This window comes from Octopus bimaculoides, chromosome 6 (genome assembly GCF_046866305.1).
Source record: "Octopus bimaculoides isolate indiv1 chromosome 6, ASM4686630v1, whole genome shotgun sequence".
Taxonomy (NCBI): domain Eukaryota; kingdom Metazoa; phylum Mollusca; class Cephalopoda; order Octopoda; family Octopodidae; genus Octopus; species Octopus bimaculoides.
In genome coordinates, this window is record NC_142933.1 from 16,074,077 (window position 1) to 16,090,116 (window position 16,040).

The 16,040-nt window shown below is 34.8% G+C and overlaps 1 protein-coding gene across 3 annotated transcripts in view; it reads left to right on the forward strand.

Annotated features, from left to right (window-relative positions):
- Positions 1 to 12,977, forward strand: part of LOC106869714 (2-phosphoxylose phosphatase 1) — a 146,111-nt gene extending 133,134 nt beyond the window's left edge. For all 3 annotated transcript variants that reach the window (XM_052969015.2, XM_052969016.2, XM_089353513.1), the window contains one exon: positions 1,633 to 12,977. In XM_052969015.2, coding sequence (XP_052824975.1) covers positions 1,633 to 2,870 — 1,238 coding nt within the window. In that variant the 3' untranslated portion in view covers positions 2,871 to 12,977. The remainder of the gene's footprint in view (positions 1 to 1,632) is intronic.
- The last annotated feature ends 3,063 nt before the right edge of the window (positions 12,978 to 16,040 follow it).

Here is a 16,040-nt window from a genome sequence, read left to right on the forward strand (position 1 = left end):
CCAACTTGCCATTGAATTAAGCTCTACGGCTTTGACCGAATAAACATAAATTGGAAATATATTATGCATTTATATCATGCAGCGAGCTGGCAGAATCGTTAGCACACCAGGCGAAATGCTTAGCGGTATTTCACCTGTACTATGTTTTGGATTAAAATTCCGCCGAGGTCGACTTTGGACTTTGTTTTTCGTGGGCGATTAAATAAGTACCAGTTATGCACTGGAGTGGATGTAATCCAATATCTCCTCCCCGAAATTTCAGGCCTTGTGCCTAGTAGAAAGGATATTATACAATTATCTCTAAACGCATGGTAGTCAAAGCTAGATCGTCTCTCGATACATTCTTCTCTCTCTCACTATTGACTCCACATTAATTAGGTCACGCATATTTCTACTGAACCCATTAGTGTTAATCTCCAAGAAAAAATACAAACATTGAAATGAAGTTTAGACACATTAAGAACTGCAGATCAACATTATTAGAAATAATTAGTCCACGATGAGGTGAGCTCGTGCGAATTGTTCCATCCCACATTCGGGGGCATGATCTTGTCCAAACTCGGCCAAATATTGCAGTCATTTTCATTATTTAGTCACAGTAATTTCCGAGATTGCGAATTCAAGTGGCTTAGTAATAAGGGTGTTGTTGTGATCGTAGGAGTGCGGTCTTCATTCTTGAACCGGGCGGTTCTGTTCTTGAGGAAGACTCTTCATATTGATGTTTTCTAATCCATTCAGCTTGCAAAAGTGAGTAATCCTGAGACTGACTGCTGTCCTGTCCAGATGGAGAATATATGCACCACAGAATCTGGGAAACCGATCACATGAGCCTAAGGCTCGGAAAGGACCTTGATCTATTTTAGATTTTCTATGTCATTTCTCGTGATCATTACACAAACTCCCTGGCCTGTGAGGCTGATGCTGAGTTTCTCTGCATGAAATAATATTTTTGTGAAAAGATAACAGTCGAAGGAAATTCTCCGAAGAAAGAATTCGACTAGTACATTTGTACGGAGAATGCCTCGTGTGAGATACTGAGAGAAAAGGATAGGAGTGATTTGGATGTCAAAGCTATGTAGGTAACTGTCTGTGTCATCTACTGCACAAGGAACTGGTTTCATTTTAAAATATTGTTTCCTATGAGACATTATTTAGCGTATCCTGCTGACATTTCATTCTCTTCATCATAACCATTTACAAATCTGAATTAATCATAAGTTCATTGGACATTAGAGAATATATATGAATATTATTATTTTTACATCTTTTGTCGTCTTATACTAACATTCTAAATGTCATATCTGTTAAAATCGATAGTTTGTTGATGACACGTGCATGTTATGATTCATTCTCACTGAAGCAAATAACAAAAATTATTATATCATGCTGTTTATATATTTCATATCCTAGAACTAGACATGTAAATTGAGATGTCACTGTGTTGTATAATGAACGTATCATAAACGAGTTCATGCCCGGTTATTGTTTTAACAATTACGTAACAAGTTATATAAAGACGATAGTTTTCATTTGTGTGTGGTGATATATTAGGAAGATTTCACATACACGCATTGAATTTGCCTTGACTTTTAATGTATCGATATTAATCACAGTGTTCTTTTTTTTTCTTAGGTGATGTTCCTCTGAAGTACAACTTGGAACAAGTTTATGTACTGATCAGACATGGTGATCGTACACCAATGCATTCGTTTCGGAACCATCCTAATCCAACGTTAGGATGTCATATGGATCAACAACTTTTTTCATCTTTCAGCCCATATTTAGAAGGATATTTGCCAACAATGATGGCATTCCAGGGTAAACAACATCCTGCCAGTGGATTTAAGAACTGGGCCCTCCATCCTAATCATCGAATTTGTGATGGGTCTCAGTTAACCGGGCTTGGTGTTCTTCAGCATCTCCAGATAGGAGAATTTCTCAAAGATACATATGTACATCGATGGAGGTTATTCGGAAATACTTTCAATGCTCGAAAAGTCTATATTCGTAGCACCGAATACTCCAGAACTTACCAAAGTGCCATAGCTTTCCTCTATGGATTTCTACCGCATTTCAATCTCACAGAACTTCTCATTGAACGCTCATCCAATCTATTGATGTGCTCTCAACGTTATTTTGGTTCTTCTTGCCACTGTCCAGTAATCCATGCTCTAAAACAGTCAACCGATCGTCTAGCATCGTTTCTTATACAAAACAATTCACAGTATTACTATTTGGCACAGAAAATAGCCGCTGTATATAATTTAAAAGTCCCTCAACTTCCATGGGCCAGTGCAATGATGGACGTTTTTATGTTTTACGCCTGCCACAATATCAGTCTCCCTTGTAATGGCAAGGGTCAATGCATAGATTGGATGGTATTGGACAATTTATGGGAACATCTCGATCAAAACGGGAATCGTCAGGTGACTTCGGACAGCACCAATCTCAAACGACACCGCCTTGCCACATACCCGTTTCTGTACGAGATCGTGCAATCAATGAAATCGTACATGCACGGAAACCCAACGACTAAACTCTTCCTTTACTCGGGTCACGACGTCACAGTAACACCTGTGCTAACTGCACTCGGTGCTCACAGTGGCAAGTGGCCACCTTATGCTTCCAGAATAATATTCGAGATGTACAGTTTACGGCGAAACCGACAAAAGAAATATTACATTAGGCTATTATACAACGGACGTGATATAACAAATTTGACACCGTTTTGTGGTTCTGCTACAAGCGAAACCTTATGCTCATTCGAAAAATTTTCAAATTTTGTAAATAAAGACAGTTTAAGAAGAATTGGCATTAGTGACTATAAAGATGCTTGTAGTCAAGGACTTCAACCATCAGAAAATAAATAAACTACATAAAAATTTGTTTTGCAAATGGATGAAAGAGGTATTTCATGAATAAAAAAAAAAAAAAACAGTCATATAAATTTCGAGGGAAAAGAAAACATAACTGTACATAATGTCTGAATGCATGTATGTATGTTAGTTGCTAAATGCATACATACACACACGTACACACACACAAACATATATAAATGTATATGTATATACACATCTGTATTCATACATATACGTATATATGACTTTATATATACATATATGTATATATGTACAGAGACACACGTATATATGTATATGAACAATAAGAATATATATATGTAGCTGTGTATGATATGCATTATATATATATATATATATATATATATATATATATATATATGGACACTCACTCACATACAGGAAAACCTATCCTAGCGTCATATAATTTACATTTACACGAAGGCAAACCATATTTATATCAAGATGTATAATTTAGTATGTAAATTACACATATGTTAACATCTACACTTGTATGTGCAGAAATAGTTACATATATATTTATGTATGTATATATATATATATATATATATATATATATATATATATATATATATATTATATTTATATATATATATGCATATGTATTTTAGGTGTGTATGTATGTAAGAGCGTAAACGGCAAATATTATCATAATTGAGAACATATATATATATATATATATATATATATATATATATATATATATATATATATACATATGCGTGTATATATATATATATATATATGTATAAGTGTATATATATATGTACGTACATGTATGCATTTATATATGCGTGTGTATATATATGAGTATGTATGAATGTATAAGTATAAATATGTATGAATATATGTGTGTCTATATATATAAGTATGCATATGTATGTAGATACGTACATATATATATATACATATATATGTATGTACATATATAAATACACATATATACACATGTATATATATATATATATATATCCACACATATATGTAGGTATATATACCCGCATATATATACATATATATATATATTACGTGAACTCTCAAAATACCTGCATAGATTTTTATATCCTGAATGAAAACGATCTCATTAACTCGTTGGTGGATCATGGTGAAAAAAGATGGTCTCTGATATTTTTTTCTGTTTTATGGGTTGTTATTTTTGAAGACAAAGAAAGAAAATAAATTACAGAAAAAAAAACACGAAATGATATTGAATTAAAGGAAACAGCACAGTTTCCATTTTTCTATAAAAAAATTTGGTTTTGTTAAGTTCTTCATTTTCTTTTCTCGAAAGAAATGCATGATTATAGCATTTTAAGAACGTGATTCACAATACATCTGTGTACATATAATCATTTTTTACTTGTTTTCGATTTTTTTTTATACATTAGAAATGTATTTATTCCTGTCTTTCCAAATTTAAGTAATTTCAAATTGAAGTAATCCTTTCTTTCGGTTATATTTGATGTACATTTTAAATATCCTTCCTTTGGCATATACATTCAGACACACATAAACTATAATATGAATATTGCCTCAAAATCATCTTAATATATATATATAATCTATAGACATTAGCACTGCTTCCATACGGAAAATGCATAGACGTCTGTCACGTATATTGAAATGCTCTATCTAATTCATTGTGCTACTGATAGATGTGACATATTAAGAGCATATTTCATAATTTTCATTATGTAAACCTGATACATCGCTTTCGAGCGTATCATAGAAGTATACATAAGTGGTTGAGATACATTTAATTCTGAAACAAAAAACATTTCTAAAACGTATTTACATGTCATATTTCTTTACGCAAGAATATAAGCTTATTTGTTTGACATGTAGACGCTGGAGTATCCAATCTGAGCTGCTTATTTGCGATCATTACTACATGCAGCAATACAATTATCAGTAGCGATCGTCATTTAATTTGCTATTAAGAATCTTTCGCAACTTACATAATTTTTAACATTGACATGTTAGTTCCTCAGAAGCTTTCTTTTACCATCAGAAGTGCGTATAAAGACGTTATTGGGTCATCCCAATAAATTTGCAATCTGCTGATAGTTATGGCCATATAAATAGTGACAACGTATCATTTTTCTTTATTACTGGAGTTTAAAGAGTAATTGCATATTATTTATAATAATCGTAGTAAAAATTGCATCCAAATATTAGGACCAAATACGAAGGGGTGCTGAAAATTTCCTGACTTTAATGGTATGGCGAAAGAGTGGAGATGTCACCTTTACAGGAAAAGTAGAGCAAATATTTAGGACAAGATAAGTGAAAACGCATGATATACCATATGACTTTCTGTTTTTTTTTTTTTTTTGCAGATTTAACACATGATGTCAGCTTTTACAGCGGATTTTGGAACAACAATAACGCAGGGGTTCCTGTAGGTCCTCTTTTTTGTAAGGGAAAGGAGGGTCGGAAATGCATGGTGAAATGAAGAAAGTCTTGAAGGATGGCTGCCCGTATCCTACTGTACAGTAAAAATCTGGGTGTCAAGTTTCGTATTGGTCATTTAGAGGTCACAGACGAACCCCGTTCATGACGGTCAATTATCGCGACCGCAGAGAAAAGAGCCGACGCTATGCACGTCATGCTTCTCGGCGACCGACAGATTTCAACTCGAGTCATAACTGAAACTCTGAGTATTTCCTACGAGATTTCTGGCCACATTATCCACAACCTAGTCATGAGTAAGCTTTTCAAAAAAATGGGTGCTGAAAAGCTTGAACGCAGATGAAAGCGCATCCCAGTGAGAAGAAAAAGTGATTTAGGACCGGTTAGCCGCGGCAGAGGCTCGTCTAGTCACCATGGGGGAATTGTGGCTTTATGATCCCTAAATCAATCAGCAATCACTGGAGTGATACCACAATGGTTCACTGCGACTCGAGATATTTCGGACTCAGAAATCAGCTGCAAAGTTTCTGCCTTCATTTTTCTGGGACAAAGACGGCGTACTCTTCATGAAACACCTGCCAATGTTGCACGATCAATGCAGAATACTATTCTCTGTTGGACGAACTGCGTGAAACTTTGAAGAAGACACACCATCGAAATGTAAGCCGTATTTTCCCGCTTTGCAGGACAGTGCACTAGCAAATAAAGCTCATGAAAGTCTACGGAAAATGCACGTCTTTGGCTTCGATTTGGTAGACCACCCATCTTACTCTCCTGCCGTGCCCGCTCCGATTATCACCTCTTTCCACAACTGAAGAAACATCTCAAGGGGGCAAAATATCACTCTGGTTCGGAAGTGATCGCTGTTACAGAGGCCTGGCTGGAGGCCCAACGTTCCAAGATGTTTTTAAAAGCTTAGAAAAAATTGAAGACCTGCTTGAATGAATATGTAAATTTTAAAAGGGAATATATTGAATTAAATCATAATTAATTGATCCTCCAGTATTTTCTTTTAACCAAAGCCAGGAACCTTTCTACACACACTCGTAGATATAATATTAGATTTTAAGGAGTATGGTGTAAGTACTACTGGTTGTCCGTTTATAAGTTGAAGTTTGTATCGCAGTAGACGTTGTTTGCAATGCATTTAAAATTTCTAGGGAGTAACGTATCACGTTTCATAATACATATCTGTGTCATTTGATTTGTGCAACAATTTACGATAATGGCTGCAACAGTCATCCACAGTTATATGGATTAATCAGTGACATGGATGATTCGAAAACACATTCAATGCTAATTTATTTGCTTTTTCCTCTTCTATACTTACTTGTATTTAGTTAGATATTCATGAGCTCAAATACACTCGAGGTCTAGGAGCATTCTATTCTATCTTTTTATATAGACCACTAAATAGATAGAATTATCTCCCTTGATAGACATAGGAGATCGCGGAAAACATTTCTGTTCAGTTTACTACTGGCTACAGTCGGCCACTTTCAAGTTATTTTGTTACGTAGTACCAACATACTTCTTACTGGATGTCATGCAGTCATATTCCCAAACGTTGTGTCAGCATTGGTGTGTGTAAAGCATGAGGTTGCTTTCGAATTTTGGCACAAGGCCAGCATTGTTGTAGGAGAGGTTAAGTCTGTTTCTTCAACTCCAGTGCGCAACTGGTACTTATTTTATAGAGAGTGGAAACGGTGAAAGGCAAAGTTGACCACAGCAGATTAGTTGTAATATTACCAACATTTCAGGAACCAAACAATCTCATAGGAGAAGAAAACTTACTTCAGTAACTAGATTAAATCTTTGGTAAAGTGTTCAGAACATCCATCTCGAATTGTATTGTGTATCATATTTGTAAAGAATTTGAACAATTTAATCTAAAGCAGTTTTGATCGGAGATAAGCACAAATTTCATCAGTTTATCATCATGTTGGGAAAATAGCATGTTGCAACGGAAGCCATATGGCAACACCATCTCTGACCCATTGTCACACAATCACTGTAATTTCTTGGCATATCCTCCGGATTTTTCTGTTCTGCTATTGTCCATTCGTCATAGACTAGCATTTGGAATTGTCTGGTGCATTAATATTACAGCGTTGAAGTGATATTGGGAAATCTAATTTTCTGCATGACCTCCAGAAAAGAATGAGCTGGCAGTACGTAAAATAAACAACTGCAGTAGCTATGTCTTGATCGACCGGGGTTAGCAATTAACTGAATAAGAATATCCACCAAATGAAGCAAGGAAAATAAATCCACTTTGTTCTCATATTTTTAAGAGGGCAGCGGAATAGAATGCTTTTAGATCTGTAGTATATTTGGGTTCATTGTGAGGAATATTTGATATTCATACCACAGCGTATATGTTTATAAATTATTGGCTTCCCTATGATTAATCGGAGAGAAGTCATATTTCTGATTTCGTGACTGTATTTATACATGAACTTGTCGATGGCATTGCAGTTGCTATATATGCAATCTATACCAATACCAGAATATTGGGGATAGAGTTGATACATTAGCTAAATTTGAAATGAATTTAATGGCACAGAGCATTTTAATCGTACAGTAATATTACGAAAAAGATTTTTGTTTTGGTTGTTTGAAATACTTCGGAAGGCCTTTTGACGTTATTACATAGTATAGACATTATAAACAAGCAATCCAAGTGTAAATTAAATGCATCGGTTGAGGATAATCGAATTGCAATTAATGAATATACTGTTGTTGACTGAATGTGCAGCATACTATATTACAATGGCAGTGACAAGTGACACTTCGACAGGAACAACTTCAAGTCTTAATTTCCATTTCGTTGTGGTATATGCATTAGTAATTACAGTGCTGCATCCGAGGCCGCTGCAACGATTTTACAAATGGATACAACAGACTCAGCTGGAACTTTGAATTCACTTTCCAGTAATTAATTTACTGAAGTAAACACATTTCAAATGTTGTATATAAGGGTATCTTTTTCCACTCAGAAATATTTAAAATGTCTTATCGCTACTGATGCATTGTCTGACAGAAATGGGTAGAGCTCTTGCAGTTGTTTTATATATTCAAAGCGGAAATTGTAACTAGACATCGTAGGAAGATAAATTACCATTTATTCACTGATTTGAAGAATATTACGACAATGTGAGCAGCAAATGTCTTGGATAGGAATGAACATAGACAATTATCCTCGCCTTGTCAATATCACACTGTGACCAAATTTTGGATGTATCTAGAAAATGGAATTTAGCCTGGTATACCTATTTTGAAAGGTTTCCTAATGTCTATCTGTTATCCGTTCAACGAACTGCTATTGGAGATCTGCTTGTCTCTCGCCCGGAGTTTCAGCTATTTATCTGCAGCCTGTGTGGTAGTTCATTTTGATGTCGGGTCTCACGTCTACTTGAAGATGAATTATTGGTAGCAATATCTATTTGTTTTCCTTACAGCTGATGTTCATTTGTTTATACACCTACAAGAGTACTTACACTTACAGAAGAGGCTGCCCATAAATAAGCAACATCCTTCTCTGACAGTAGTGATGCGTCACTTTTAACAAATCACTTATTAATGGGAACAGTATATTCACTCGTAACCATGATTTAAACAGACACACCCGAAATTTGGCAACCTGCTTAATTAAATCAGTTATAATGAGACGCCGAAGACTTGTATACCATCAGAATTGGAAACTCGACATACTAAGCACCTCGCTAAATCTGGCGCATTACTGCTTCATTTCCAGGGATAACAGTTTTTGGAATACTTTTAATAAAACAGGACAGAAATAAACGGAAACAAGAAGTAAAAGAGACCATTGAGAGAATTAGAGAAGTAGAGACAAAGAGGAACATAATAGGCAGAGAGAAAGTGGAGAAACTGGAACATGTATGAAAACAATCAAATGCAGAGGGAGAAAATAAATGAATTTGACAGCAGCTCCAGCGTAAAAAAAGAAGAATAACAAAAAGCTGGAGAGAGAGAGAGAGAGAGAGAGAGAGAGAGAGAGTGTGTGTGTGTGTGTGTGTGTGTAAGTGCGTGACAGAGAACATGAGAGAATGGGCGAAACAAAATTTAAAACTTGAGTGTTGGCGTAGAATATTAAAACATCGAGATGTACCACTCAAGTGGTGCCAATGGAGAAGGCAATTATCACATAAAATGAAAGTTTGGGTGGAGAAATAGACACGCCCCCACACAAACATTATTATCTATGTGCGTGTATTTATCTAAGTGTATATGTGTTGGTTATATTTTTGAAAAGAGTGTTTCGGTTTAAAGAAAACTGTTTAGTTGGAATGCGTAAGGTGACTGATAAATACATTTGATCTTGTGTCCGTTACTGATGTTTCTCTAGTGCAATGTCACTGAGGATCAATATACTTGCGGATGTGTCTCTGTATACAGACCACAAGAGAATTATTCCCATGCTCGGTTTACTAGAATCAAAAATTTAATTTCACACAATGGGAACTCTATTGTTTAAATTACTCGAACGTACTAAATACTCATAAACTTTACTTGATGTGAATAGTTAGAATACTTTTCATCATAAACTGAAACAAATCAATTATATTTACTATAAACATAAATTTCGGAAAGTGTCCATATACAATTGACTTGTTAGAAATTTCAGTCCCCTTTCATAGTATGAGGATATAGCTAAGAAAGAGGCTTAGTATTAATGGCTGTCATGCATTTGGAAACTAGGTTTGACCCTAAGAGAAACAACGTAACAACACAGTTGAAATGGCAGTCAGTTTGCAATAATGAATATCATTGGCCTTTAAGAATCAATTTAGGACGAAAACTCATATAGCTCACAAATAGAGCCACGTGGACGAAATGTCGTTCTCACCTGTTAAGAATTCTTGGTTCAATATTTTTTGGCGAGTCTGTGTAAGGATCATTCTGTAAAAATCCAATCACATTTAAACTCATTACATATCCATTAAAAATTTAACAGCTTTTTACCTATTTTTTTTTCTTCGTCACCACTGTATATTCTCTAAATGTTCCCTTGCGCAGCCGAGATCAGTATTCTTTCGTTAAACTTCATCAATAAATTATTGAGCACCGTTCCACAATAATCGTCTAAGCTTCAATACCGAGTACGTAATCGTTCGTTCGATATCATCATTAGCATCATCATCGTCGTCATCCTCCTTACTATTGTCATCCTCTACATCCTCGTTATAATCAACAGTATTATCCATTATTATTATTATTGTTCAGTAGTTTTATTTTTATAACGTGCTTTCACTTCACTACCGAGCGCAGCTCTGTGCGCCTTGGGTAGTATGTGCTGTGGTTTGCTGTGATGCTCTTATTGTTACTACAAGAAGTGCACGATACGATGGAGAATCACTCTGTTGAGATAAATATTCCGAGTGAATATGTATTTTTCAGGTTAAAAATGAAAAGTGTGCAGAAATGAAGAGATTTAAAATATTCTACGTTCCTTTACGAAAACAACACCGTCATCAATTTCCGTTTATTTATAACTTGTAACAAAGGAAGAACGAAAAAAAAAATAAGAAAAGAGAAAAGAACGAGAGCACAGCAAAAAAGTTCTGAGTAAATATGATAGAATTCTTTTGTGACATTGTTTGTTCGTACAGGCTATGTCGATAGTCATTCGCAAATTTATTTATTCCCAGGCATTTTGAGGACTAAAAATAGTGGCATCAGAACATTTTCTGAGAATGTTTACTTTCAGATGTTCTTTAAATTTAGAGCCGTTTCATTTAAAATGATCGGCCGAAATGCTGTTATCGTGTCTGACGTCATAGCCATGACCGTTGACTCTTTTATCTATTTTTTCTGTTGCACAACTAAGATAAACAGAGTTCGGTTTGGTGCACCGTGTTGCGTACATTAAATGGCAAGAGTTACAATCCATCACATTTCTGTTATAATTTATGGGGATCTCACTTGACTAATATTGTTGCACAATGAATAAAGCTTTTTTCAGGGTAGAGCTTTCAGAAGCTTTAAATGAGTTTCCATTGGAAACAATATGTGGGAGGAAGCAGGTGTGTAAAATAACACTGTAACTATTCGGCTTACTGAAAACTTAACTTCTTGTATCGAAAACGTCGACGCTAACTCTTTAAACGCTGGGTGCGAATTTTATGTAAAGCTTATTTTTTTCTCGAAGCAGTTACATAAGTGCAAAAAGTGGGCGAATTATCATGTAAGCCGAGTAACATCCCATAAAGAAACATAAAATTCATCAGTTAATCAATACTGGTATACTAATTCTTGACCGTGTAGTGTCTTTAATGTCACCAGTAATTATGTCTAAATGTTTGCCATTAAGTCGAGCGATATCACCTGCCATGGTGATACCATGGCTCATTTTGCCTGGTGGGAAAAATTTATGCAAACATTGTGTAGACAAAGGTTTACCGCTCTTCTGTATACAGTATGTTATTGCACCTACTAAGGAAATCATTACTAGCGCACGTTGAAATGCAGAAGTATGTCAATCAAAGTAGCTACATGTTAGTGTTCTTAGAGCCACACATCATCCTTGAGGTAGCATATATAATTCAGAAGCATACCTGTACATAAGAGTGCACCATTATATAACAATTTGAGTGCAGAATACTCAGGGCTAGATTTGACGCAACGTGTCATATTCTACAATTCTGGAGTCAGATACGAGAGTGATCACGAATAGGCTTTCGCTTGAACTCAATGGGACCTCCTCGTTGATGTTTATAACAATAACATATCCATTTGTAATACGTTTCCGTTTTGGCTATTGAAGAAGACCACCCGCCTTTTAGATGATCTGTGCTCACAATACACGTGAATGTAATATGAACACACAGTGGACCTGTACTTCCAGAAACTGTTTTGTTTCGACCGCATTATGTGACTCCTCGATCAAAGGCCCCTCACCGGAGAAATGAATTTTAAAAAGCGCGAATTATATTTTAAAGGAATAAAAAAAAATATTCCATGTGTGCCAAACATAATTCCATAGTTGCTTGCATAACATTGAGAATCCAAATAATAACATATATATTCATAATTTCTGGCACTTCAAAAATATCTGATCATGATCACTGTTGTTTATCAAACAAGTGTACCTAATCTATTTAGACACTGAACATTCATAATATACGCGAGTCACCGGTGTAAAGGGACTATGAGAGAAAACAATGCTTTGATTCTCTCTGTTATACGAGCATCAAACCCGTTGTCTCGGACAGAAATTATGTTACTGCATCACTCTTGATTTTGTGAAACGTAAATGAGAGCCTTGGCGGCATACAAATTCATAATGTAAATGCACACAGCAAGAAACTGAGGTTCAATACACTACTATTTCTAGCAATTAGTAGACTTCGTTAAATAGTACCCTTTAAATTATCTCCTCTTCATTTAATTTAAGGATGCGTGTTATAAAATCAGAAGTTTTATAGATTTGTTATTGCGGTATTAAAATGCATTGTACATGTGAATATTTTAACTGTCTCAAGTAACACAAATCCCACATTGAGAGTTTGAATAAATGCTGATAACATTTGACAGGAAAATTGGAAAAAGAAAAAGACAATCAATAAACAAACATTTGGTTGGCATGTGAAATCAACGTTAATTAATTGAAATATTGGTTTGTTATAAAAACAGCAATAATAAAAACTGCACTTCAACAGCAAATAGTACTTGTAGTTAATATTATTGCATCTGCTACCACGGAAGAAAATATTTTCAGGAATTTTCATGGTAAAAAATAAATAAAGAAAAATATTGCTCTGAGTGAAACAAATCGATTAATCAAATTAGTGAACTATTTAAGTATGACAGCCATTAACACAGTGAGCGGCTAAATTATTTTTTGTAATGATGCAGACGCACAAATACGCCACAAATTTCTAGGGATGGTGAATATGAACATTTTTTTTCTAAATTGATAACAAAATGATGTTTTTTTTTCTCTCCAGGCTTTCGAATTTACAAAGGATAAGAGAATGAATATGATGATTATAATAATCGAAAGATAATATTTGTGCGAGGAAGGGATAATTGTCTTCTGTCTAGGTTTGTTTGACATAGAAATAGATTACTACCTCACCGTGTGAGGTAGATTTATTAGGAATAGAAATAATACAATTTAACACGGGAGCAAATAGCAATATATGTTAATTAAAGTACTTTAACTGGAAACCTATAAAACATTCAAGAGGATTAAAGCGAACCTGTGTTCTTATCCACACAAGCATCCTGTAGATGCCCGCTGGCAGAAACCGTTTGTTACTTAGAACCTAGTGAAACAAAATTCTTAAATTGAAGTACCACCACTAGAAATACAGCGGGCTTATTATGGATATGATCCTAAGATAATTAATATGTGCAAGTATATTCTACCAATAGAGAATTCCCTGCATCATACAAAGTTAAAAGTTACATTAAATGTTGCTGCATGTTGCTAGGTCTAGCAATAGTTTCCTAATTATTGCTGGTGCTGCAAGCAGTTGATAAAAGCCGTTGAAATAATATTTTCACTATTCATGATTAAATGTTATAGTATCCAGTGTTACATCAATTTAGACTCGCGTGTCAACATCATATAATAAATCCGTAGGGAAGATTTAACCCCAATCACTAGTACGACCCTTGACTTCCAGGATACCAGCGCTTCGACGTCAAAATAACCTATAGATTTAAGAGCGTTATAAAACATTGTGATAAAACACACCGGCGTGATAAAACATGCTGTTTCAGCAATAGTTTTTTTTTAGCCAACATTACAAGTACATTGAGGAAGGAAGTTCTTGGCTTTAATGATTTAGACAGGTAAAGAAATATAAGGGTAACAACTGAAAATCTGAATGAAAAACCCAAATGAAAACAAAGTGACGAAGCGAATTTCATATTTAACAAGTATTTATTCAATTTCCAGAACCACACACACGCACCACACATGCACACACACATGTCATACACACACACATTGCACGCGCGTACACACACACATATACACACTCAAACTCATGACTTTAAAGAAAAAAAATTAAAATTACTTAGGATGTTTGTTGCGCAAACAGCATATTTAAGTTGCAACAAGAATATTTAACATAGCGAACGAAAGAAATTTGAGCGAATTGCTTGGGGTGATTATTTTTGTATCAAGACTTAATATTTCCTTCTTCATTTAGAAGGTGTATCTGGCATGTATTGAAATTGCTTGAAACTAAATTCCCGAAAAAAAGTGCGATGGAGACCAAATGCTACAAATTAATGTCTATTAGAGTGGGTCTCAGATGTCTCAGAAACAGTTGAAAATGGCTTTAAGTATTATCACACGCAGGAAGAACTGTAATTGCATGTGTCAGCTGTTGGAAAATAAACGAGAGAAAGGAAGAGTAGGTGATATAATACAATCTAGCATATCCGACGAGTGTCTGAAGGTTGAGTCTATGTAATAAAACTCTCCATTTTTTTCTCTCCCTGCATCTCCTGCGCTGTGTACAAGCTGCCTCAGTTTCCATATTTTCATAGATACTATATTTTATTCGATTCCAGACGCCAGTTTTACGAACCACAAAAATAAACACTACATACAACGAACCAAAAAATGATATAGACCTGTGAAAATAATAATGGATACACGTTTCCATAAATATATACACAGATATATACACACAAATATGAACAAACAGAGAGACAGAGACACACATATATGTTTGTATAAGTGTATATGTATTTAGATATACATGTGCATACATATCTGTATATATATATATATATATATATATATATATATATATATATATATATATATATATATATATATATATGTGTGTGTGTGTGTGTGTGTGTGTGTGTGTGTGTGTATCGTATACCTAGCAACCATGGCTGCCTATCGTTAGATAGAAAATAATTCTTTTTTAGCTAATCGCACTTCGATATGGAGAAATAATCAACCTTATGCCCCGATGAAACCTCTATTTTTCCTGGAAATTTGTATATTTTGAACGGATTACTTGAAGTTCAATTTCTTCCTATAGCTCGATCCTTGCATCTTACATATACACACACACACACACACACACACACACACACACACACACATATATATATATATATATATATATATATATATTATATACATATATGCGTGTGCATGTATGCGTGCGTGTGTACATGTGTGTGTGTATGCATACAGTGTCAGCTACTATGTGAACAAAATATTCTGAACCATAAACGGCACAAGATTGACTAATATCTTACCGTTGAGAATGCTTTGTTCCTTTGACTGCGGAAGGCACATTCACAAAGAATGTCTGAAGTTATTTTCTTATCTTAAACAAGCGATAAATATAAAGATCGCAGTCTCAAAAATCACTGTGATTCGTTAGTGACGTAGTGAAGGAGATGGTTTGTCTTTTGATTGTCAGTGTTAAATACGAAGCTTGTATGTTGGCACTGAAATAATGGAAATAATCTCAACAGTCAAACATTGCCAGAAATGCTGAGTCTGTACAAGTCCAGGATATCTCAAGAGAATTATGGCAAAAAAATGAAAGCCATTGTAAATCCTCTCAATATGTCAGGACCAACTTTTAGAGGGGTTGTGCAGGAAGACATCAAAAGCAGATCCTATATTAGGGGAAGAGAGGCGTTCATGCCTACTATGATTCGAGAGCATAGTATGATCTTGTTTAACAAACTTAAGCAGATGAGGCATCCACCTTTCAGATAGCAAAAACATTTTTCGAA